Source organism: Hemiscyllium ocellatum, chromosome 19, assembly GCF_020745735.1.
Source record: "Hemiscyllium ocellatum isolate sHemOce1 chromosome 19, sHemOce1.pat.X.cur, whole genome shotgun sequence".
NCBI lineage: Eukaryota > Metazoa > Chordata > Chondrichthyes > Orectolobiformes > Hemiscylliidae > Hemiscyllium > Hemiscyllium ocellatum.
Genome location: NC_083419.1, coordinates 43,273,843 through 43,300,412, shown reverse-complemented (window position 1 = coordinate 43,300,412; position 26,570 = coordinate 43,273,843). Strand labels below are relative to the sequence as shown.

At 39.4% G+C, this 26,570-nt stretch overlaps 1 protein-coding gene across 2 annotated transcripts in view; it reads left to right on the top strand.

Moving 5' to 3' along the window:
* The window catches only part of LOC132824956 (ADP-ribosylation factor GTPase-activating protein 3-like), a 68,006-nt gene that overhangs the window by 24,661 nt on the left and 16,775 nt on the right, over window positions 1-26,570 (top strand). The window contains exons 4-12 of one of the 2 annotated variants that reach the window (XM_060839866.1): window positions 3,159-3,290; window positions 5,618-5,695; window positions 7,984-8,074; window positions 8,967-9,026; window positions 10,254-10,298; window positions 11,641-11,693; window positions 12,826-12,968; window positions 21,980-22,111; window positions 26,407-26,532. In XM_060839866.1, coding sequence (XP_060695849.1) covers window positions 3,159-3,290; window positions 5,618-5,695; window positions 7,984-8,074; window positions 8,967-9,026; window positions 10,254-10,298; window positions 11,641-11,693; window positions 12,826-12,968; window positions 21,980-22,111; window positions 26,407-26,532 — 860 coding nt within the window. The remainder of the gene's footprint in view (window positions 1-3,158; window positions 3,291-5,617; window positions 5,696-7,983; window positions 8,075-8,966; window positions 9,027-10,253; window positions 10,299-11,640; window positions 11,694-12,825; window positions 12,969-21,979; window positions 22,112-26,406; window positions 26,533-26,570) is intronic. The other variant, XM_060839869.1, reaches the window with a different exon arrangement.

The following is a 26,570-nucleotide window of genomic DNA, read 5'->3' as shown; positions in this document are numbered from 1 at the left end:
AAAGGAGTTTGATAAATAACTAACTTGCATAATGGAATCGGGGAGGTGATGGCCTAATGGTGTTACTGCTAGACAATTAGTCCAGAAATTTCTGGACTAAATGTTCCGGGGATCTGGATTTGAATCCTGCCAAAGCAGATAGTGGAATTTGAATTCTATATATTTTTTAAAAATCAGGAATTAAGAATCCAGTGATGATGATGAAACCATTGACAGTTGTCAGGAAAAGTCCATCTGGTTCAGTAAATGTCCTGCAAGGAAGGAAACCTGCCATCCTCACCACCTCTAGCCTACATGTGACTCCAGACACAGCAGCATAGTTGACTCTCGACTGCCCTCTGAAATGGCCTTGCATGCCACTCTGTGTCAATCGCTACAAACTCTCAACAAAGAAACGTGTTGTACCATCCAGCATTGAACTAGGCACTGGAAACAACAGCAAACCCAGCCCTGTTGACCCTGCAAAGTCCTCCTTACAATGTGGGGGTAGTGCCAAAATTGGGAGTGTCTCAGACTAGTGAAGTAACAGCCTGACATAGTTATACACACAGAATCACACCATACAGGAAATGTCCCAGATGCATTTCTCTGGATAGGTTATGTCCCGCTGGCAGCAGAAGTGGTGGCACAGTTGAAAGGGAGTTGCCTTGGGAGTCCTCAACATTGTTTCTACACCCCGTGAAGTCTTGTGGCATCCGGTAAACATGGACAAGAAAACCTTTGCTGATTACCATGTGCTATTCCCCCCCGCCCCCCCAGCTGTTGAATCAGACTCCTCCATGTTGAACAGCACTTGAAGGACACCGTGAGGATATCAGGAGCGCAAATGTACTCTGGGTGGGGATCTTTAATGTGCACCACCAAGAATGGCCTAGCAGAAGGTTGGATACTAATAGGTATAGCTGTGGGATTAGGTCTGCGGCAGGTGGTGAAGAAAGCAATGAGGGGGACAAAAATCATGCTTGACCTCAACCTAACTGATCTGCCTGCTCCAATACATCCATGACAGTATCTGTAAGAGTGACCACTGACTATTCTCGTGAAGACCAAAGTCCAGTCTTTGGACAATATCCTTCATTATTTTGTGCAGTGCTATGACTATGCTAAATGGGACAGACTTTGAACAGATCCAGCAACTCGACTGGGCATCCATGAAGCATTACAGGCCATCAGTATCATCACAATCTACAAACTCATGTTTCAGCATGTCTCCACTGAATCATTTACCATCAAGTCAGGGAGTCACACCTGGTTCAATGGAGAGTGCAGACAGCATGCCACGAATAACACCAGGGATACCTAACAATGACATGTCAATTTGTTGAAGCCAACAAACAGACCTATTTGCACGCCAAACAGCATAAGCAGCAAGTGATCCCAAACCAACAGATCAGACCCAAGCTCTGTAGTCTTGCCACATTCAGTCATGAATGGTGATGGACAATTAACCCACTAAAGGAGGAGGATCCACAAATATTCCCATCCTCAATGATCGAAGAGCCCAGCACGTAAGTGCAAAGGATAAAGCTGAACCATTTGCAACAGTCTTCAGCCAATTTGATTCACTCCGATGTGATATGAAGAAATGGTTGGAAGCAATGGATACTGCAAAGGCTGTGGACCTGACAACATTCTGGTGTTAGTACTGAAGATTTGTGTTCTATAACTTGCCGCTTTCCTAGGCAATCTGTTCCAGTGCAGCTACAACACTGGTGTCTACCAGACAATGTGCCCAGGTACATTCTGTGCACACTAATCAGGATAAGTTGAAATGGGCCAGCTACTCTCCCATCGCTGCGCACTCATCAGTAAAGTGCGAGAAGGTGTCATCAACAATGCTGTCAAACAGCACATGCTTTGCAGCAACCTGTTCAATGGTGCCCAGTTTGGGTTCTGCCAGGCACTCAGTTCCTGACATCATTATCGCCTTGGTTCAAACATGGACAAAAGATCTGAATTCCAGAGGTGAGGTAAAAGAGGCAGTCCTTGAAATCAAGCCTTCGTTCGACTGAGTATAACATCAAGGAACCCGAGCAAAACTGAATCCGATGGCAAACTCTCTTCTAGTTGGAGCTGTACCTAGCACGTAGGAGGATGGATGTGGTTGTTGGAGGTCAGTCATCTCAGCTGCAGGACATCTCTGCAGGTTTTCCTCAGAATGGTGTCCCTGGCCCAATCAGCTTCAGCTGCTTCATTAATGACCTTGCCTCCATTATAAGGTCAGAAGTAGGGATGCTTGCCAATGATTGCACAACGTTTAGCATAATTTGCAACTTCTCAGATACTGGAACAGTCCTTATTTAAATGCAACAACACCTGGATAATATCCAGGCTTAGGCTGAAGAGTGACCAGCAGCATTGTAACAAGTAACAATGACCTTCTCCAATATGAGACAATCTAACCATCATTCCTCGATACCCAAAGATGTTACCAATGCTGGTCAGAGCCTAGGGATATTGCAGCAAGTAACTTGCCTCCTGACTCCCCAGAGCCTGACCACCATGTGCAAGGCACAAGTTAGGAGTGTGATGTAATACTCTCTATTTGTGTAGATGAATGAAATTCCAATAACACTAGATCTACAAGATGCACTGCAGAAATTCAGCCAAGATCCTCAGATAGCACCTTCAAAACTCACAACTACTTACAACTGAAAGACAAAGACATCAGACACATGGAAACACCACCACGTGCAAGTTCCTCTCCAAACCACTCCCCATCCTGACTTGAAAGTATATTGCTGTTCCTTCACTTTCGCTGAGTCAAAGTCCTGGAATTCCTTCCTTAATGGCATTGTATATCTATCTCCAGCACAGCATCTGTTCAAGAAGGCAGCTCACTGTCACCTTCTCAAGGGCAACTAGGAATGTGCAATAAATGCCAGCCAGCGATACCACACCCCACGAGCATAGAGGAAGAAAAGTCCAACTGTGAACACTCTAATCACACTCTTCAGTTATAATCCCACTGTGCAATACAAAATGCTGTAAACTTCAAGTTAGCGTGAATCATTTTGCCGTCACAAGCTCAGCCAGTAGCTTGCATTCTCAATGATTCTAGATATTAGTGTTGTGTCCATTCAAATACAGTGGCAAATAAAATCCATATTTTCTTTACTTTGCATCTTTATGTGTATATCATTCTGTCTTTTCATTAGAATGCTTTCTTCCATCAACATGGTTGCAACACCAATGACACGAATGCAAAATACAACAGCCGTGCTGCCCAACTTTATAGGGAGAAGCTCAGATCACTGGCGGTTGCTGCAACTCGAAAATATGGAACCAGGGTAAGCTAAAAAATTGACTCAAATTTTATATAAAGTTATTTTAAATCAGGAACATTAGATAGGATCAGTAATAATAGGATAATTATCTTAGGCATTTAAGCTAAAGAGGTGACCTGGTACGCTATCACCATATCATTATTTTCTTTTGCCTGCTTGGTACTTTGCTTTTCTGACAGTCATTCCATCACTAAAGAAAGCCATTTAGCCCATTGAGTCCATGATGGTTCTGAGTAGAGCAGACCTGTTAGTCCTATTCCCCAATGTATCTCTGTAACCCTACACATTCATTTCCTTAACATGCCCAGCAATTTTACCTTAAAGTCCTTGTCTGCACTTCCACAGCCTCATAGGCAGAGCAATTCAGGTTATTACTACTCACTGCTTAAATTAAATTCTTCCTCCCATCCTCCTGCATCTCTTGTGCAAATCCTGAAATCTGTGTCTTGTCATCTTTATGCCATCAGTCAGTGGAAACAGCTTTTCGTTGTTATAGTTGACGGAGTGCTGCTGGACAATGACAGCAGGTCAGGCAACATCTGAGGAGCAGGAAAATCGACGTTTTGGGCCGGAGTCGTCCTCCAGGAATTTATTTTGTTCTACCTGACCTTAACTTGTCAGAACAATGTACACTTGTATAAAGTTTCCTCTGAATCAACTTTGTTCCAAGGAGAAAAACCTTTTGATTCTTCAACCTAACCTTGTAGTTAACATTGTTCTCCCTGAAATCCTTATGGTGAATGCCCTGTGTGCCTTCGAGGATCCTCACCTGCTTCCTTGAAGTGATGATCAGGCTAGACTGATACCCTGGTTGTGGTGTAACCTGAAACTTCTACAAGTTCAGCATAACTTCCATTCTTTGCACTCAGTAACATCTAATTATGAACATAAGATCCCATTTGCTTGCTATTACTCTGTTAATCTGTCCTGTCAACCTTAAGTCCCTCCAACTCATTTAAACTGCGGCATTTAGCCTGTATTACCTCCCTCTATCATTTCTGTACAAAATCTTCACATTCTACTCCTCTATCAAATTTCTGCTGCTACTTGTCTCCCTAATTCTCTAGACCATACATATCTTGTTGAAGCTGATTGGTATCATCCTCATTATTTGCCAACTCTAGATTTCCAGTTTTAGCAGATTTTCAAGTTTTATTCTGTATTCCAAAATCAAAGTTTTTTTAAAAACTCTAAATAAAACAGTGATCCTCTTGCTGACCCTCGTGGTATGTCATTATCTATTATGCAACATCTTGCAAATTAAACAAATATCATAGCTTGTTTTCTGTAGTTGAGCCAATTTTTATAAAATGACTCTTGACTCTTCTATTCCATAAAGCTCAGTTTTGATAACTAGTTATTGATATGATTCTTTTAACATTTCTAATCAATGGTGATGATTTTTATAAACCTAGAAATATTTTCAGAACAATGCTTGAAGTATTGGAAAATAAAGTCTGAAAGAGGTTATTGGTGATGTAGATGCTAATGAAAAGGTTATTATTGAAGTAACCAACATGATTCTAGATTAGAGTGGTGCTGGCCAACAGCCTGGACCTGTGGCAACGGTTTGCATTTATTTACTGACTGCTATCTGACTAAAATGTTTAAATTTAACTGCCCTGTTTTGCAGAAAGCTCTATCCAAACAAAAGTGATAAAGTGTGGAAATGGCAAATTTCTCTCAAAGCTTTTGATTTGAGATCAGTTTTTATAGAGTGTATTCTGTATAGGTTCCATGAGTTTCCTGAGCACTTTTTAAGGAATGAGAACGTTACATTTGCACCTTCTTTCTAGTGTCACCTTTGTTCTGGAATCAGGCTGGGTCTAGACTCAAGAATTGAACTGAAACTTTAATGAATTTATCTTGCACTAAACTAACAATGTAAATGTGACAAATGGAAATCGGGAATGGATCATCATGGAAGTTTTCTATAGAGTGCCTTACAGATTTTAAATTTAGTTCCTCTTTTTATGTACATGCAGTACTCATTTTCTGCCTTTTTTTTAATAATCAATTTCTGCCTTTTTTTTAATAATCAAATGTTTATTTTTCAATCATCAATTCTGATAAAGGATGCATGTGTATCATTCTGTACTTTTTCTTTTCTTCAATTTATTTATGTTAACTTACCTACTATACATTTCCAGGAAATTCAGGATTATCTTGAAATTATTCAAAACAGAATTCTAAAGAGATTATTCTTTAAACAATTAATCCTGTCAAAACTGAAGCAGATACCCCAATAAGAGTAAAGACAAGTGCTTGTCTTGAGCATATAGCAGCAGCAAAATTCAAGGTGTTCCTTTTTTTATATTGACATGTTTCAGTTGTGGATCGATGATACAGAAAATCCACCTCTATCACCCATGAGTAAAGATGAAGACTTCTTTGCCTCACATGCTAATGTAAGTTTTTTTTTCATTTGTTTCATAACTGGTATTTTTCTACTTGGTTTAGCACAGGAGAGGATATTGTTAAGATTCTTGAGATTGAATACATCAGCTAAATGTGGATGGTGCTGAGTCACAAAAATCATTTTTGTTGATTTGGCCAATAGCACCCGGAAATGAGTAAGAACTTGATTACAGTGTGAAAAGAAGTGTGCATCTATTCAGAGAAATAAGTTTGGCAGAAAAAGTTGACTGGAATGTCCTTGAGATTTGTTTTGGTACCAAGGCAGATTCAAATTTATAATTTATTAACTGAGCCCAAGAATTTAATGTAATTGATGAAAGTCATGTTGCCAGGTAAGGTAATCTGAATCCAAGATTCTGCAAGATATAGAAAAGGAACTAGGCAAATATGTAACAGAAAGTAAATGCATAAATGCACAATAGATGAAATATCGAGGAAACATTGTTGAATAAAGAGTTTGAGAGCGATTCTAATTGGATACATGAAGCAGTCAACAAAACAAATAAAGTAGTGAATGCAAGTCAAAGAAGACCCTCCTCCCTCTTGACTTCCTTCCCATCTCTTCCTTGAGTTCACTTTAGCCTTGAAGTGCTTGTAATTCCTCAGTAGAACCTCATACCTACTTGAACCACTACAACCAGATCTTTCCTCTTCCATTCCAAGTTCCCCTGTAGCCTAGAATAATTGTCCTGCACTTTGGTGTTGAATTGGCATACAGCCTGTCTCTCATGGTAGAAATAATGACTGCAGATGCTGGAAACCAAAGTTTAGATTAGAGTAGTGCTGGAAAAGCACAGCAGTTCAGGCAGCATCCGAGGAGTAGTAAAATCAACGTTTTGGGCAAAGGCCCTTCATCAGGAATCTGTCTCTCGTGCTGCAGAAGACAGTATTGTTTCCCCTGACTATTGTTATACCTACTATAACTACATTTTCCTCTTCTCCCCCAGCTTGAATGGGACTCTTGACAACTGTTGTGGTGTCGTGTGACCTGTTCCGAATTTGGCTGAAGGCAAATTTTTGTGGTTTGGTTGCTAAATATTAAAGGAGGGGGTGGGGGGTCACAGATTCTCTTGCAGGGAACAGTGTAAAAAATATTCACACTTCGGTATAATGACTTGAGAAGATGTGTTGATGGTGGATACTTTGTCTATAAGTTCCAGACAGATTTTAGAATGTCAGATTTTGTAAATGGTAATATTTTAATCTATCTATTTAAATCCAGGGGTGGAATAAAATTCAGGATCTTGAGTATAGTTAATTAATATTTGTACATTGCTGATGTAATTCACATTGCCATGAGGCAAATCAAAGTTTTTTGAAGCACTGAATAAAACAGTGATCCTCTTGCTGACCCTCGTGGTATGTCATTACCCATTACGCAACATTTTGCAAAGCAAACAAATCTCATAGCTTGTTTTCTGTAGTTGAGCCAATTTAAAAAAAAACTCTTGACTCTTCTATTCCATGAGCTCAGTTTTGTTATTGATATGATTCTTTTAACATTTCTAAGCAATGGTGATGATTTTCATAAACCTAGAAATATTTTCAGAACAGTACTTAAAGTATTGGAAAATATTTTGAAAGAGAATATTGGTGATGTAGATGCTAATGAAAAGGTTATTAATGAAGTACCTAACAGCCTGGGACCTGTGGCAACAGTTTTGATTCCTAATAATACGTTTATTTACTGACTGCTAACTGACTAAAATGTTGAGATGGAAGATGTCCACTTGATCTCGTAAATATGGTTAGTCTGTCAGTATCTAAAGAGAGAGAAGGAAGCATCAGGTCCGTAAAGTTCACCTTGCATCACCTGGGTGAGAGATCCTAATCTGAAGATACTGGTTTTGTGAGAATTCTTGCTGTAACCTCTTGCAACCCTATAACACTCCTCAAACGACATTCTTCCATTCTGCATTATTTCATGCTTTCACCTCCATTTCCCATATCCATTATGCTTTTAGCTGCCCAGACCCCATGCTCTGAAATACCCTCCTTAAACTCTGTTGTGACCAGACGTCCTTAATTTCCTCCTTAAAACCTTGTGGTCACTCTTAAAATAGCCTGCTCTGGCTCAGTATTTATTGAGTTTATGTCTCTGTAGACTTTGATTTTGCTTTTACTTGTCCAGATTATATAAATTATGGTTATATTATTAATTTTATATTACAGTTTGCCATTCAACAAAACATTTTATAATTACTTCAGTGTATTATTGATCATGAGTTTGTATTATATTTCTGCTATGATTTCATGAGACCTTTATGCCTAATTCCAGTCAGCCAGTATGGAGCCATCAGATCAAACCTTTAATTCTGCCCTTCTAGAGCCATCTTCACCTGAAAACACAAAGCAAGAAGAAAATGATGGTATGTTTTGTCCAGTGGTACAAGTTGATACCTATTATTGTTTGTTGATTGGAAGTGCTACGTTAATATGAAGCTCATCAAGGCTTATGAAATACAGGACGATATTACAAAGTAATTTTTTTATATGACAAAGCTGTGCATTAACTCATTGACATGAACAGCACTTATAATATTGTGAATCATTTTAGGCAACCTTCTTTCTATGGAATATTCTGGTGAGTTCATGAAAATATGATTGCTTTATGATTTGCACTGAGGCTAATTCCAGTGTTCCCACTACCATTATAGCTGAAATAAATACTTTCTGCAAGTGAGAACCATGCTGTGTATGCCTTTTGCTGGTAAATTTACCATCTGTAGTACAGGAAGAGTTTTCAAAACATAGTTATAATTTGATCTTCAATCCCAGTTGGAATTGGGATGATTACTCTTTGCTTTTAAACTGAGTAGTAGAATGTAGAGGTGTCCACCCAATAATTGTGAAGTTCAAAAGTATACAGCAAAGGCCATTTTTTTCAAACATTGCAAGGAAAATATGCAATCCAGTCCCCTGCACGCAAATTAACTCGCTTTTGAATGTGCACATACTTTTATCCTCTTTCCTTAGACTATGGTTGATCCCTCTGCTTGCAATGCAACCAGCATTATGAACTTGCCACATGGGAAACGGTGACCTCTAGTCAGGATGTCATCACCACACAATGGCAATTAAAACACCATCCACAAGAACTGTATATTTTAATACCTTTAGTTTTGAATTGAAAAATTATCTATCCTGACAGTTTGCAGATTGTTGCAACTTACCAGAAAACCATGTGTTTTTCAGCCTTTTAGAGCTTGTAATCTATGCAGTTTAAGTTTTGTGCTTTTGAATGTATGTTTTTATCATTAGATGAGCCTGCAAGTGGACCGAATGTTGATTGCCTCAGTATCTCCCCTAAGGAAGCATTAGGTACATTATTTGGCATTTATGTTGCTTTTATTGTTTGAGTTCATTTCTTTACATAACTTCTATAGTTCATAAATCTGCAAATTGGTATTTTGAAAAATAATAATTAATATTTAAATATATATTTGAAATTCTTAAAAAAACTTCTGTAGGAAATCAGATGTTTGTGATATTCTAAAATGTCCACATGTAAAAGACATCCAAAGAGTGTTTTTATTACAGTAAAAGGAGAAGGTCCTTTCCTGATAGCAGTGCCAGACCATCTTTGCCATGGGATGTTCCTCAATAAATTATAAAATAAATTGTCTTTACATAAACTAGGCCTTTTAAAATAAGTGTACTGTCTTCTTGGAGAATGGTGTGGTTACATTTAGGCCTCAAATTTAGCTCAGTCTCAGCATTTTTGCCCAAAACTAAAACTAAAGTTATTTCAAGATTTACAAAATAATATTAGTCATGACTATGTACTTTATTTGTGACAGCTGTTAGAAATTGATATTCAATCAAGAGTTTATATTTTTCTCAATTTATTTCTGAGGAAAGAAATGTCCCCTGAAAAACACACACATTTGGAGAAACCAATTTCTTACTACAAAATGGGGCTAAATTTTTTTTTATTGTGGTGCAGAGCTTCACAGCACAAAGAATTAGTTGGGTGATGCCTGCAATATTTTGGCTATCTACATTCATGGACTAAAAATGATGGACTGCACATGTTAATTTTCACGTTGGTGCTCAAAGACTTAAGCTATATACTAAAGATGGAAATTGACTAAATAAAGCAAATCAGTTGGCGAGAAATAGGACTGAATTTTTTAGGATATTATAAAAGCAAGAGATGTTAAATGGATTAAAACTAAGCCAGTTTCCAGAATTAAAACAGCTCTGTGAAAAAGCCATATCAGTTTTGTTTTAATTGAAATTGCTGAAAATCTTTGTTTCACTCATGGGCTGAAGCTAATAAAAGACAATGTTGTTTATAATCAAGATTTTTGCATCAGAATATTGCAGAAGTTTTGGGAAAATGTGTTTGAAGGCAGGTGCTTAGTTATGTTGAATTCTGTTGTGATTATATTCAGGTTAAGTTTTTTTATTTCAATTTCCTCATGTATAATTTAAAGTTTTTAATTTCTGATGTAGAATATGTGGAATTTAGTACAGTACATGAAGTAAAAAAAAATGTTTTTGGCTGTTACTCAGAAATTTTCATTTTTGTTTCCCCTATTTTAGCTGACTCAATGAGTTTAGTTTCTGCAGGAGTCACACCTAACAAAGGTGATTGTTAAGGTGTTTGTGATCTGCCATTGGCTGCTTCGATGTTCTGAGGCAAAGTGTACAGATGGACTTGGGAAGAGCTGCTATTTAACTCCACAGATTTAATGAATTAAATTAATTCACTTAGTTTGTTTATAATTCTGTTTTTTTTAAAACAGCTTTTGGGTAAACTGGTTATTTTAACACTTTCCAGCTTGCTTTTTGTTCCTGTCTTAATAATTTCAGCTATCACTTACAGAATTTATTTGAACAGGCAAATCAACCTCGCTTGCTTCTAACTTTCTCCTCCTTTGATCTTTCATGTAAACTTCTCTTTCTCTTCTTGCTTTCCCTCTTATCTCTTGGACTCTTTTTTTGTTTCCCCTGCCCCTCCCCCACACCCACCATGCATTCTGTCATTTCTCCAGTTTCTCTCATTCTTCGCCAGTCATCTAGCTATGCCTGCTTGTCTTATTGAAAAAATAGTAAAAGCTTTACAGGTATCCCCCACTTTTCAAATGTTCGCTTTATGCAATTTTGCTTTTGCGAAAGACCTGCATTAATACCTGTGTTCGCAAATCCAAAGAGGATTTTTGCTTTTATGAAAAATGGTGATACTTTTTCCCATATAAATCATGCACCTTCACTTTTATGCCATTTTCACCTCAAGAAACATTTCCTGGGAATGCTCTACTTTTGGATAGCCAGGGCTACCTGTAACTTAACAAGATATCACTAACAATAGTTCTAATCTTTTGTTTGCTGTGTTTCGTAAACCTTTTGTGTAATGATTATAACCATTTCTTTAATGGTTTGATGTTTGTAATTAACTAATGTGGATCAATATAAAGCTTTATTCACTTGCACCACATAGTGAAAAAAGGTCCATGACCTTACATGACTTACTCTTTCTCAAAGTAGGCTGGAAAGAGTTAATTTAATTCATTTGTATCATTGCCCATGCTCTCTTCCCTTAAAACTAACTGGTGAAATGTTTACTCTTTTGTTCTTATCTGTAGTAATTTGCATCTCTTGATTTTCATAACTGAGCACTGTTCCTTTCACATGCTGATATTACTTGTGCAAGAGGCTTGTATACAAAATGCTTTTTTCCATAAAGTCATTTTTTAAATTGTATAAATCAGTGATAAAATTGACCTGTAAATCTATAATTCGCTCACTGTTCCTTGGACATTGTGCATATAGTTGCTATGCATGGATGCATTTTGGAATTTATTAGCTGATTGCAAAATATCAATTTCAGTAAATTTGGCATCATCTATTTTCTGTGAAATGCATTATTTACTTGAGTTAATTCCAGAATCAGGAAGTATAATAACTACTAATTTGAATTTTTTGACAGAAGTGAAGTCCTCTATCATAACAAAAAAGAAGCCTACTGCGGGAAAGAAAATGGTATGTATTTTGAGTTATTTCTGTCGTTCGAAGTTATGTGGCTGAATGATTAATAGAGAAACTTATTGTGTATTTTTTAGAATTCTGTTCTTTATTTCATTAACTGAAACGTATATGAGTAACTGTCAGCCAACTTACAGTACTTACAGCAAAAAAAAGTTAGTAATCACAAACGGAGAGCTCATTTTCTGTATACTCCTTGTCTGTTTTGGCTTTAAGTATTACACTTCTGGTACATAAATAACTATAACTGAAAATGCTGCAGTTCCTAATCTTTCCTGTCCATCTACCAATTTTCAAGTTTCTGTCATGAATGATATTAGTTCCATCTGCAATGGTATTGAATCTTCCTTGGACCTCAAGATGTGAGCAGCACGGTGGCACTGCTGCCTCACAGTGCCAGAGACCTGGGTTCAATTCCTGCCTCAGGCGACTGACTGTGTGGAGTTTGCACGTTCTCCCCGTGTCTGCGTGGGTTTCCTCAGGGTGCTCCGGTTTTCTCCCACAGTCCAAAGATGTGCGGGTCAGGTGAATTGGCCATGCTAAATTGCCCATAGTGTTAGATAAGGGGTAAATGTAGTTGTAAGGGTGGGCTGCGCTTTGGTGGGTCAGTGTGGACTTGTTGGGCCGAAGGGCCTGTTTCCACACTCTTAAGTAATCTAATCTAATGTCTGTTTACAGGAACTAGATTCTAGTTTTCTGCACCCAAGTGTCCGAATGATTTATTTCATGATATTGTGCTTGTTATTTTACAATAATTTCCCATTTAATATTTTGCAAGTAATATCTCCGGAAACCCATGTACAGCTGTATTCCTGCTTGCTGACAAATGTTCTGTGATATTGCTCCTAACTTAAGTGCATGTTTTACTTTTTATAATGGGCTTCAGAAATCATTTGTGTTGCCGAATCATTAAAACCCAGACTTTTTATATTAAGTCTTGTGTAATTTCTTGGATGGGACTGGATGAAATAAGTTTGATGTTGTGTCAGTCATTATTTCTAATTCAAATCTGTTATGAGAGTCAACTCAACCAAAAGAAAAAAAATGTTATGACTGTTCAGTTATCTGAGATGTTACTATTGAAATAAATTGTATATAAAAACTTTTGTTCTTCCCATTTGTTAAACAGTTAGGTGCTAAGAAGGCTGGTTTAGGGGCACAGAAAGTAACTAGCCACAGCTTCATTGAAATTGATAAACAGGCTCAGGCTGCAGACCGAATGAAAGAACAGGAAGATTTGAACAAGAAGAAATTTGAGAAGGAAGAATCGATGTATGTAAACTTTCTTTGTGTATGATTTCTGTATTGAAATGATTTCACAGCAACAGATTTAAAATTCCATTCATGTTGCAAAGTATCCCATCCCAAAATATTTTACGAATCATAAAAGCTGGGTTGTGCACAGCAAATTTCCGGAAACAGCAATGTGATCATAATTAGATCATTTGTTTTCTATGATTTTGATAAAGGGATAAATAATGGTCAGGATATTAGGGATAATTCTCCTTTTCCTTTGAACATATGAACTAGGAGCAGAAGCCGAGACAGTTTGGCCCTTTGAGCCTGCTTCATCATTCAGTAATATTATGCCTGATCTGTTTTGAACTCCATATTCCCATCTACTTTCCATAAGTGGAGATTCTTGTCAGGTAACAAAATCCATCTGCTTTTGCTGTAAAAATATTTAATGACATCACTTTCGTCACCTTCTGATTTGGAGGTGCTGGTGTTGGACTCGGGTGTACCAAGTTAAAAATCACACAACACCAGGTTATAGTCCAACAGGTTTATTTGGAAGCACACTAGCTTTCGGAGCGACGCTCCTTCATCAGGTGATTGTGGAGTATAAGATTGTAAGACACAGAATTCATAGCAAAAGTTTACAGTGTGATGTAACTGCAATTATATATTGAAAAAGACCCGGATTGTTTGTTAAGTCTCTCATCTTTTAGAATGACCATGTTGGTATCAGTTCTTTCATATGTAAATGGCAAAACCTTTTTTAGAAAAGTTACATTCTCAAGTGAACTTTAACAATTGGTGTCATGTTGGCCCAGATAAGGTATAGAAAGTTTTAGTTCCCTCTGAGACTCTGTACCACAATGGTCAGACTGATTCTCATCTAAAAAACAGATTTACAGCATCTTACATAGATTGATGCAGTTTTTTGGAATGTAATTTTGCAAGTACAAATTCACCCCACAAACTTATATGTGTGGGTGTGGTGTAGTGGGGTCACCTGTAGTGTGATATGAACCAAAGATCCTGCTTGATGCCATCCCCATGGGTACCAAACTTGGCTGTCAGCCTTTCCTCATCCACTTTTCATTGTTGCCTGTCCTGAAGTCCACCTTGGAGGATGGTCACCCAAAGGTCCGAGGTCGAATGTCCCAGACTGCTGAAGTGTTCACCAACTGGGAGGGAATACTCCTGTCTGTTTGTTCTGCGGTGTCCATTCGTATGTTGCCATAGCCTCTGTTTGATCTCGCCAATGTACCATGCCTGCAGCATATGAGATAGCTGATTTGCATGAGTACCTGCCACATACATGGTGGGTGGAAAGTGACCTTGGGTTCATGTCACACTACAGGTGACCCCCATTGCACTATGTGCGCATACACCAACACTATCCCACCCACCCTGAGACGGGAATTGAACCCGGGTCCCTGGCACTGTGAGGCAGCAGTGCTAACGCTGTGCCACCCTGAAACCAACATGGTCATTCTAAAAGATGAGAGACTTAACAAACAATCCAGGTCTTGTTCAATATATAATTTCAGTTACTTCACAATGTAAACTTTTTCTATATATTCTGTGTCTTGCAATCTTATTCTCTACAATCACCTGATGAAAGAGCAGCACTCCGAAAGTTAGTGCTTCCAAGTAAACCTGTTGGACTATAACTTGGTGTTGTGTGATTGTCACTTTCTGAAGCAGTGATCCAAAGTCACATGACCCTCAGAGAAAGAGATTCCTCTCACCTGTGTCTTAGAAGGGCAATCTCTACTTTTAAATCAGTGCTCCCTAGTTCTGGACTGACCCACAAAGGAAATATCTTTTCCATGTCTCTCTTATCAACACCATTTAGCATCTTGTATAATATCAAGCACATCATTCTTCACTCTTCTAAACCTCAAGGGAACACTCAGTATGTTCACCTGCCTTCATAAGACAACCCACTCATTCCTGGTATCAATCTAGTAAATCTCTGAACTGCTTCCAATTCATCTACAACCTTTAAATAACCGGATGAAAACTCCACGCAGTATTTGAGATGTCCTCTCACCAATGCCATGTATAACTGAAGCATACCATTGTTTTTTGTTCAATTAATCTCATGTTCAATAGCATTCTGTTAGCTGCCTTGTTTATGCTCTATATATGATCTTGTAACTGATGCCCTTGAAAACCCAAATCCCTGTACACCTTGGCATTCTGCAATTACTCTATTTGAGTAATTCCCTGCTTTTTCATTCTTCCTGCCAAAGTGAACCATTTCATGTTTTCTGACATTGTGCTCCATCTGCTAGTGTTTACCCCCTCACTTAGCCGATCTACACTTGTTTGCAACCTCCTCACGTCATCTTTACAACATATTTTCCGACCTATTTTAGTGTCTCTGTAACTTTATATACCATGCCTTCACTCCCTTCTGCAGAATTATTCATTGAGTTACAAGAAGTTGAGGCCCCAGCGCAGATCCCTGTAGGGCTCCACTCATCACATCCTGCCAGTCAGACCCATTTATGCATCCATGCCAATATGTTACCCACTATACCATGAGCTTTCATTTTCTTCAATAATCTTTGATGTGGCACTTTACCAAATGTCTTCTGGAAATTCTCTGGTTTTGTAGGTCAATAGGCTTCCCTTTATCCACAGTCCATTTACTCCTTCAAGAAACCTCCAGTAAACTGGTTATCTGTGATTTCTCTTTGAGACAACTGTGCTGTCTCATCCCGATTACCTTGAGTTTTGCAAAGTGTACAGTTATAACCTCTTTTGTGGTCAATTCTAATACTTTCCCCAAGGCAGACATTGTTTCCTGTTTTCTGTCTTTCTCCCTTAATGAATAGAGCACTAACGCTTGCTACCTTTCAGTTTGATAGAACTTTCCTGCATTTAGGGAGTTTTGGAAAATTACAAATTTACTACCTGAGCAGTAACCTCCATTTAGGGTGCTTTGTATTGTTTCCCATATGATCATAATTTTACTAAGTTCCTCTCTCACCACCTGGATTAAAACCATGACGAATATTCTTTGAAGAAAGAATCAAGATATTTGTTCATTTCATCCTCTCTTTCTTAATTATCATTCCTCCATTCTCACTCTCTAGAGAAACAACCCTCACTTTTTACTTACTCGTTTGCTTTTTTACGTACGTGTTGAAACTCTTGTTATTCATTTCAAACTCTAATGTTTTTCTCTTGATTAATATTTTTAGTCATTCTCTGCTGTTCTTTATATCTTGACCAGGCATCTGACCCACTCACATTTATGTGGTTAAATGCTTTTCTCGTTGGTTTTGATGCTTCCCTTCATTTCTTTAGTTAACCGTGGGTGGTAGGCCTCACTTTATCATTTTTCTTTAAGGTGGGATTATACTTATTCTGAAATACCCTAATAAATATTTACCTTGCACCTGTATTTATCTATCCTCTAGCTAGAACACCAGCCCACTTCACCAAGGTTAGCTTTCATACCCGTATAGTTACCCTTATTCAGGCTAAAATACTAATCTCAGATCCATTCTTCTCCCTTTTCAAACTGGATATAAACTTCATAAAATGTTACAGTCACTGTTATGTAAGGTGCCTTGCTCTGTTGTTATTAATCAATCCTGTTTCATTACATACTATCTAGTGTAGTTTAACATGCTGTGTGGTTGGTTATAGAGTCATGCAGCATGGAAGTGGACCCTTTGGTCCAACATGCTGACCATGTTCCCAAACTAAACTAGTCCCATGTGCCCATGTTTGACCCATATCTCTCATACATATCTAAATGTCTTTTAAATGTTTTACCTGTACCACATCCACCACTCCCTCTGGCAGTTCATTTCACACGTGAACCGCTGTGTAGAAGAAAGTTGCCCCTCATCCTTTTTAAATTTTTCTCCTCTCATTTTAAAACCCTGTAGCTTTTAACTCCCCACCCCACCCCAGCCCAAAGACCCTTGCCATTCACCTTATCTATGCACCTCACGATTTTATAAACCTCTGCATGGTCAAACTTCTACATGCTAGTGTAAAAGGTCCAAGCCTATCCAGCCTGTTTTATAAGTCAAAACCTCCATTCCCAGCAACATCCTGGTAAATCTTTTCTGAACCCTCTCCAATTTAGTCATATCCTTCCTATAGCTGGGTAACCAGAACTGCACACAGTACTCCAGGAGAGGCCTCGTCAATGTCCTGTACGACCTCAACCTGACCTCTCAACTCCTATACTCAAAGATCTGAGCAATGAAGGCAAGTGTCCAAAATGCCACCTTAACCATCTTGTTTACCTGTGACACAAATTTCAAAGAATTATGTGCCTGGACCCCTCGATCTTTCTGTTCTATAACACTAAGGATCTACCATTAATTGTAAAAATCTTGCTCTTGTTTGATTTGATTTATTGTAGTCACATATACCTAAGTATAGTGAAAAGCTTTGTTTTGCAAGCAATACAGGCAGACCATAACAAACACGGACATACAGATCATAGTGTTCAAAGTTTGTGAGAAGATTTGTAGCTCGGGTGCTCGTTGTTGTGGTTCTGTTCGACGAGCTGGGAGTTTTTGTTGTAAATGTTTCGTCCCCTTTCTAGGTGACATCCTCAGTGCTTGGGAGCCTCCTGTGAAGCGCTTCTGTGCTGATTCCTCCGGCATTTATAGTGGTTTGAATCTGCCGCTTCCGGTTGTCAAGTTGCTGTCCGCTGCAGTGGCCGGTATATAGGGTTTAGGTCAATGTGTCTGTTGATAGATTTTGTGGATGAGTGCCATGCCTCTAGGAATTCCCTGGCTGTTCTCTGTTTGGCTTGCCCTATAATAGTGGTGTTGTCCCAATCGAATTCATATTGTTTGTCATCTGAGTGTATGGCTACTAAAGATAGCTGGTCGTGTCGTTTCGTGGCTAGTTGGTGTTCGTGGATGTGGGTTGTTAGCTGTCTTCCTGTTTGTCCTATGTAGTGTTTTGTGCAGTCCTTGCATGGGAGTTTGTACACTACGTTGGTTTTGCTCATGCTGCGTATCGGGCCCTTTGTCCTGGTGAGTTGTTGTCTGAGAGTGGCTGTTGGTTTGTATGCTGTTGGGACAACACCACTATTATAGGGCAAGCCAAACAGAGAACAGCCAGGGAATTCCTAGAACGGGGCTGGAAGGTACCCAGATGACCGCCTACTTCAAAGACCGCAATTTCCCCTCAGATGTGGTTGACGATGCTCTCCACCGCATCTCCTCCACTTCCCGCTCCTCCGCCCTTAAACCCCACCACCAGGACAGAACTCCACTGGTCCTCACCTATCACCCCACCAACCTTCAGATTCATCGTATCATCCTTCGTCATTTCCGCCACCTCCAGACAGACCCTACCACCAAGGATATCTTTCCCTCCCCTCCCCTAACAGCGTTCCGGAAAGACCACTCCCTCCGGGACTCCCTCGTCAGGTCCACACCCCCACCAATCCAACCTCCACTCCCAGCATCTTCCCCTGCAACCGCAAGAAATGCAAAACTTGTGCCCACACCTCCCTCCTCACCTCCCTCCTCACTTCCCTCCAAGGCCCCAAGGGATCCTTCCATATCCATCACAAATTCACCTGCACCTCCACACACATCATTTACTGCATCCGCTGCACCCGATGTGGCCTCCTCTACATTGGGGAGATAGACAGCCTACTTGTGGAACGTTTCAGAGAACACCTCCGGGACACCCGCACCAACCAACCCAACCGCCCCGTGGCGGAACACTTTAACTCTCCCTCCCACTCCACCAGGGACATGCAGGTCCTTGGCCTCCTCCCTCGCCAGACCATGGCAACACGACGCCTGGAGGAAGAGTGCCTCATCTTCCACCTAGGAACCCTCCAACCACAAGGGACGAATGCAGATTTCTCCAGCTTCCTCATTTCCCCTCCCCCCACCTTATCTCAGTCCCAACCCTCGGACTCAGCACCGCCTTCTTGACCTGCAATCGTCTTCCCGATCTCTCCACCCCCACCCCCTCTCTGGCCTATCACCCTCACCTTAACCTCCTTCCCCCTATCGCATTCCCAACGCCCCTCCCCCAAGTCCCTCCTCCCTACCTTTTATCTTAGCCTGCTTGGCACACCTTCCTCATTCCTGAAGAAGGGCTTATGCCCAAAACGTCGATTCTCCTGTTCCTTCGATGCTGCCTGATCTGCTGCGCTTTTCCAGCAACACGTTTTTCAACAGTAACATTGATAATCTAGCATCTGAAAGGATGCTCTCCACTCACTGGTCTAGTGATCAAGCAAACAATGATTGAAGTTGGAACAATATCCAGTAACTTATTACAAATTCACAGATATGAGTCTAATTTATGGGCTGCACAGTGGTTAGCACTGCTGCCTCACAGCGCCAGAGACACGGGTTCAATTCCCGCCTCAGGCGACTCTCTGTGTGGAGTTTGCACATTCTCCCAGTGTCTGCGTGGGTTTCCTCCCACAATCCAAAAATGTGCAGGTTAGGTGAATTGGGTATACTAAATTGGCCGTAGTGTTAGATGAAGGGGTAAATGTAGGGGAATGGGTCTGGGTGGACTTGTTGGGCCGAACGGCCTGTTTCCACACTGTAAGTAATCTAATCTAATCTAAACCTCCATATGTTCGGCACAGAAAATTGTGGGTTCTAGCAGTGTGACTGACTATATTAGTTTACGTAGTAATTCTTGGTGTAACATTAAAGTTGTAGTCCTGAAAATTACAATTTTTGAATTAATATTAGTTAATTAGATTTTTTCCATTCTAAACAAACTAAAACCTGTTAGAATCCATAGCCAGAAAAAAATGGTCAACTTTCAAATGCTGTATATTGCTACGTTGTTATGTTCATAATGGAGTCACTTTTTAAAAAATATTTAAAATAGAGCAGAAATATGCTGATCCTTTCTGTTTGCCTCCCTCCAGTTATGTGTTGAGATGTGTGGAAAGTTATTGGATAGTTAGGGAGGCTGTTTCTCACTGGGGAGTGTGGGATCAAGTTAAAATAAGTTAAAGTGGCGAAAATAGCCTCTCCTTCAGCAATCACAGCACGAGTTTGATGTGACAATAGAATCCCGAAATACAGGTCTTATAAGAACCCCTTTATACACTATTCTTACATATATTACATTTCCATTACTATGGTGTTACATTTTTAATCTCTAGTACACAACCCTGGGAGACAAGAAATTGGTTAAAACATGTACAAAGTGCTGGCTACTACTTCTGATGGGACATCTATTCCTTCTGCTTGCACAATTAGGAGGTGTTAGTCCTTTTGTCTTTTAAGTTAGTAAATATTAGTAAAAATGCTAGGCCTGTATGCTCTAAATATGTTAAAAATTGTACCTATACTTAATAAAAGTATAAAGGATATTAAACTGGTTAATGTAACTGGGTTGTGAGATTTATTTATTTTTTCCCTGTATGAGTTTCATTCATTTATGCAATTTCATGGAAGCGCTGTTTTGTCTGTTAGTTTCTTAAAGGGATAATGGTTCCGTTAGAAGATATTTAACAAGTACTTAATCTGTTCAGGTTCAGGGCAGGTTGGTAAGGGCTGATTAATATAAATGTTTCATGGAGACTTGATGGGGATGGTAATGTTCTGTATGCTACACTTATTCAGAGTGTACTTGTTGCATGAACTGATAAGGTGTGAAAATGCAATAATAGGTTTGAAAGAGTTGTTTTATGAATGAATGAAACAGTGTTATAATAAATCACGAGTTAATCAAGAGTTATGCGTGAATGGGAACCTGGTATTAATGAATAAAGCAATCTGGTGATTGAGTCAATAAAGATAGGAGAGAGTGAGGACTGCAGATGCTGGAGATCAGAGTCAAAAATGTGATGCTAGAAAAGCACAGATGGTCAGGCAGTATCCAAGGAGCAGGAGAACCAATGTTTCAGGCATAAGTCCTTCATCAGGAATGAAGATTAGTCATCTCTAAATAAAGATAACCTATAACGCAACTTCACATAACACAATATCCCACAGTGCAGGTAGTCTGCTTGTCTTGGGAAAGGTGATTTTGGGATAGGGAGAGCTGTATCTTGTACAGCTATCTTGCATTACTCTGAATTACTGAGACTAGATACTAAGCAAGAAAATATTTCCAGGTCAAATGTGCTGCATGTCTGGATCAAGTCTCTGACAGTAAGCTTCATGGAAGGTTCTAAGAAGGGGAAATCAGCCCTTTGGAAGTATAGGCAACTTCTTTGCCAGGGTAAAAGCCAGAACTTCGAAAAGATTCTTCCCAGCTTGCATCCCATCTCTGTTGATCCAGGTGTTGGAATATTTGAGTTATCATATTGCATCAGAATTTTGCTTGACTAGAGGCAGTCTGACTATTTTAGTACTACTTTCAAAAAAGCGACATCATAAAGCCATCTCTGTTACAATTTTTGACTGTACTACAAGTACATAATCCTTTATCTGAAATTCCAAAATCCGAAAAGCTCTGAAATCCGAAGTTTTTTTTCTTGAAGTTTATTTCTGTATGACAAGGTTGTTTGGCATATAAACGGGTGACCCAGCTCCACACCCACGTCACTCAGACGTGAAGTGGCAGCGTGGCCTAGCACTGGCAGGCGTCAACTGTGTCTCAGTGTTTGTACTAGTCACACGTCAGTCTGCTGTTCGCTAAGATTTTTAAAATTTCACTGTGAAAATGTCATTTGTTCTGAAATCCAATAAACAATTGGACCCTAAGATTTCAGATGAAGAATTGCGTACCTGTATTATTTGTTAGAAGCCAAGTCAATTGCATATGTTATAATTTTCTTCATAAAATTTAGTATAATGTAGATATTGTTCTTGCTTTGAAATAGATTCTTAACTGTTCAATTAGAGTCATAGAGATTTACAGCTTGGAAACAGACCCATCAGTCCAACCTGTCCATGCCGACCAGATATCCCAACCCAATCTAGTCCCACCAGCCAGCACCTGGCCCATATCCCTCCAAACCCTTCCTATTCGTATACCCATCCAAATGCCTTTTAGATGTTGTAATTGTATCAGCCTGAACATGTTTTCAAAGTTTAAAATATAAGCAAAGCAATGTTACATTACAGTGTTTCATCTCTTCGGCTTGCATACCAAGATCTGGAAATACAAAGAAAAAAGGAAGATGAGAAATTGAATAAGTTGGAAGGCAGGAAGAAGGAGCAAGCAGAGCGATTGGGCATGGGCTTCAGCAGCAGAGCGTAAGTGCCTTTTACTATAACACTGCTTACTTGGGAGGTTGGAAGCAAAAGGTAGCAAACTGGAAAGAACATTTAAACTAGATGGTGCAGTAAGTTTGTAGGAGATCTTGCAGTGCCGTGGGTAACATCCATGCCTGTTATGTTAGAAGGTCTGAATTCATGTTCAACTTGAGGACTTCAATTGTCAAAAAATATGCATTTATAACATGGCCAAACAGGTCCAGAATCCGCTTTCAAATCCTTTCAGCATACACCAGTGGCAGGTGCTATGACTGAAAATGATTCCTGATCAGCCACATGATGGAAAGAATTTAGAGCCTCTGCCATAATTATCCATAATTCAAAAGTGCAACATGCATATGTATAATAGTAAATGTTGCCACAGCAACTCTGACTCCTTGGGGCTTAATTGACTGGACACCTGGCACATTCACCTGTTGTACTGTTTGCTACCTTCTCCTAGCTCCACCCCCTCCCATTTATCTCTCCACCCCGGAGACTCCCTGCCTTCATTCCTGATGAACGGCTTTTGCCCAAAAGGTCAATTTTCCTGCTCCTCTGATACTGCCTGACCTGTGCTTTTCCAGCACCACTCTAATGTAGACCATGGATCAAATTGGTGGCAACAGCTAGGATTTTGATCCCCATTCCAACTGGGCTGCATTTGGAACTTTACTCCATTTCTGTGTTGCTGGTTATGTTTGCTACGGTTCAGACCTACACCTAAGCAGAGAACAAATGAAGCAAGTTAGTACTGAATAGAATGTGGATATGCATGGAAAAACAGAACTTCTGCCATTGAACTAAGAGGTGGGCTTATCTTACGGAGGTGGACAATTTTTAGGACAAGTCAAAGTTTGCATAATTTTAGGTTCATTGCATGTGCCCTGCGATGCGTGATCCAAGGATAATAGAAACTTGATGCCGATGCTTTACTTATCCTAGCTAGCAATAATAATCCTTCAGGTAAGTAAGAACTAAAATAACAAGCAATGAGTATTTCTAAATAGAAATAACTAATAATTGCCTTTCTCCCAAGCATTATTTAGCCTTATGCAAAGCCACCTTCTTCGTACAGTGGTAAGTATGTAAAACTATGGCCAGAGCTTCTAAAATCTAAGCTTTAATAAATGTCTTAGAATATAAAACATAAAATAGTACAGCACAGGAACGGGTCCTTCAGTTCACCATGTCTGTGCCAACCACGATGCCTCTCTAAACTAATCCCATCTGTCTGTATCCCTGTACTTCCTGTCTGTTCATGTGTTTGCTGAAATACCTCTTAAACATTGCTATCATATCTATTTCTACCAACTCCACTGGCAGTGTGGTCCAGGTATCTACCACCATTTTACATAACAAAACTTGTCTTGCACATTTCCTTAAACTTTTGCCCCCTCACTTTAAAACCAAGCCCCCAGTATTTGAAATTTCCACTCTGGGAAAAAGACTCCCATTATCTGCCTTATCCAGGCCTCTCATAATTTCATTTACTTCTGTCGGATCGCCCTTCAACTTTTCGCTGTAGCGAAAAACAGTCCTTGTTTGTCCAGTCTCTCCTTATTACAAATACATTGCAATCTAGGCAACATCCTTTTGCATCTTGTCCAAGCCTTCACACCCTTCCTGTAGTGATAACTATACACTGTACTCCAAATGTAACCTAACTACAACTTTTACACAGTTGCAACGTGACTTGTCAACTTTTATACTCCATGCCCCACTTCAACTTTCCCTCCTACTCCCCCAGGTACATGCAAGTCCTGGGCTGCCTCCACTGCTAAATCAAAACCACCCACCAACCGGAGGAAGAAAGCCTCATCTTCCACCTTGGCACCCATCAACCATTCTGCATCAACATCAATTCTACTAGTTTTCAAATCCTCTCTCCCCCCCACCTCATCCCAGAGTCAACCCTCCACCTCGGCACTGCCCTCTTGATCTGTGCTACCTGTCCATCTTTCTTTCCACCTATCCACTCCACCCTCCCCAACAATCTATCACAATCACACCTGCGTCTATCTATCACATTCCCACCTATCCACTCCACCCCTACCTCACTATTTATCTCTCGGTCCCCTTCCCCCTCCACATTCCTGACGAAGGCTTTATGCCCGAAATGTCAACTGTCCTGCTCCTCGGATGCTGCCTGACCTGTGCTTTTTCAGCGCCATCCTTTTCGAGTCTGACATCTCCAACATCTGCAGTATTCCCTTTCTCTGAACTGATGAAGGAAGGTATGCCTTCTTTACACTTTCTTTATCCACTTGTGTTGCCACGTTCAGAAAGTTTTGGACTTGCAACACCATTTATTGTATGTTTCCATTTTACATTTTACCTCCCAAAATGTATCACGTCACATTTGTCTGGATAAAACTCCATCTACCATTTCTCTGTCCAAGTTTCCAACTGATCTGTATCCTTTGACAACCTTCCTCATTAGCCACAATTTTCTTGTCATCTGCTTGCTAATCAGGTCACCTACATTTTCATCGAAATCATTTATGTAAATTACAAACAACGGAGGTCACAGATCCTTGCAGAATACCAGACCTCAAGTCAGAAAAACACCCTTCCACAACTACTCTGTCTTCTATGATCAAGTTAATTTTATATCCAATTTATCAAGTCACTGTGGGTACCATATAATTTAAATCTTCTGGACCAGCCTACCTTTATTTCATATTTCATTTACAATTTAATTAAATTTAAAACAATAACCAGCCATTATTGTTTTGAATGGCAGAACAGGCTTGAAGAGCCACATGACCAGCCCTTGCTCAGATTTTGAACGTTCTTGCTAGCAGGTATTTTTCTTCACTTGCTGACAGATGCTTAATGTGTAAAGTATTTTGTTAATTTGCAGTGTTGCTTTCATTTACCTAACAGTCCTCTAGATTAACAACTCACATTTTTATGTAGTTTTGTTTTAGCCATATATATTAAGAAGTTCACAACATATCATCAAAATGGATAAAGAGCTCAAATGTAATAATTCCAAATTTGCTGATGACACAAAAATTGGCAAGAGTGGTGAGAAGGATGTAAAGAGGCTTCAGGGCAATTTAGACAAATTCAGTTTTACGTTCTTTCCAATTTTCCAGCTCCTGCACTACCTGTATCTGCATGGTATGCATGGACCCTCAGAGCTGCTATGTGGCTTAGAAGGAGCATTAGGTGAGTGGGCAACCAATGGGAGACCTAGTATAACATGAATAAATATGAAGTTGTCCTCTTTGGTAGGAAAATTTGAAAAGTAGTGCATTATTTAAAAATAGATTGGGAAAGATTGATATACAAAGGATCCCAGGCATCCTTGTACACCAGTGATTGCAAGCAAGCCTGAAGGTGCAGCAAGTTGCAAGGGAGTTTGAGAACAAGAGCAAAGAGTTCTTATCAAAATGGTACAGGTCATCGGTGAGACCAGTCCTGCAGTATTGTGTGCACTTTTTATCTCCATATTTAAGAGAGATATTCTTGCAATCAAGGCAGTGGAGTGAAGTTCACCAGACTGATGTTGGCAGATCTGTGGTCTGAGGAGAGATTGAGTCAATTGGACCTGTATTTGCTGGAGTTTAGAAAAATGAAAGGGAATCTGATTGAAATGTAAAGCATGCTGATAGGTCTGGACTGGCTGACTGATGTAATGTAATATTCCCTGGCAAAGTTGCCCAGAATGTATGTTTGTAATGCGCTCACCTATAATTTTCTTTATCTTGTTTTATTGCACATCTATATCATTTTTGTTGCATCTACATTTATATTGATAATTTTATTAGAAGCTGCCAGTGTGAACATGTTGAGCTATAATTACACTCTTCATTGTAATGAAGATTTTTAGTACATGACTTTTACTTCTCTCAGCCTGTGCTGCAGGGAAACTTGTTGTTGAACCAACTTTATTTTTCTGTTTTATTTTAATGTTACCATCTGTTTTGATGTTTAATTGTGAGTAAAATCAAATATTTTTTAAAACCACATCTAGCTGCTCTGCACCATCTGTGATTGCCTGAGAACTTCCTTTGTCCTTGGGTTTGTGTGTGGTGATTGAGTAGTGTGTGTTACAATTTTTCAACAGCCCTGAACTCTGTGGTGAACGTGGTTATGGGGAAAGTTTTCCTGAGAAGATATTTCAGTTATGTTACAAAACACTTTGTCTAAACCTGGGTATTAGTTGTTGTTTTTACATTTTGAATTTGCCCATCAGTTCTTGTTAGTAAGATGCTAAATGCAATTAAGTATAGCTTTGTGTTGTGCGATCTTATGTTTTGCTTTTTCTCTTTCATTCCTTGTAGGGGAGTTTCCCATTCTGTATTATCAGATATGCAAACTATAGAACAAGAGACACCGACTATTGCAAAATCTTCTAGGAGAAAGTATGATGATGATGATGAACCTGCTTTTACTACTTCTCATTCCAGGTAATAATCATGTCCTCCTGTACTTGATCTTGAAGAAG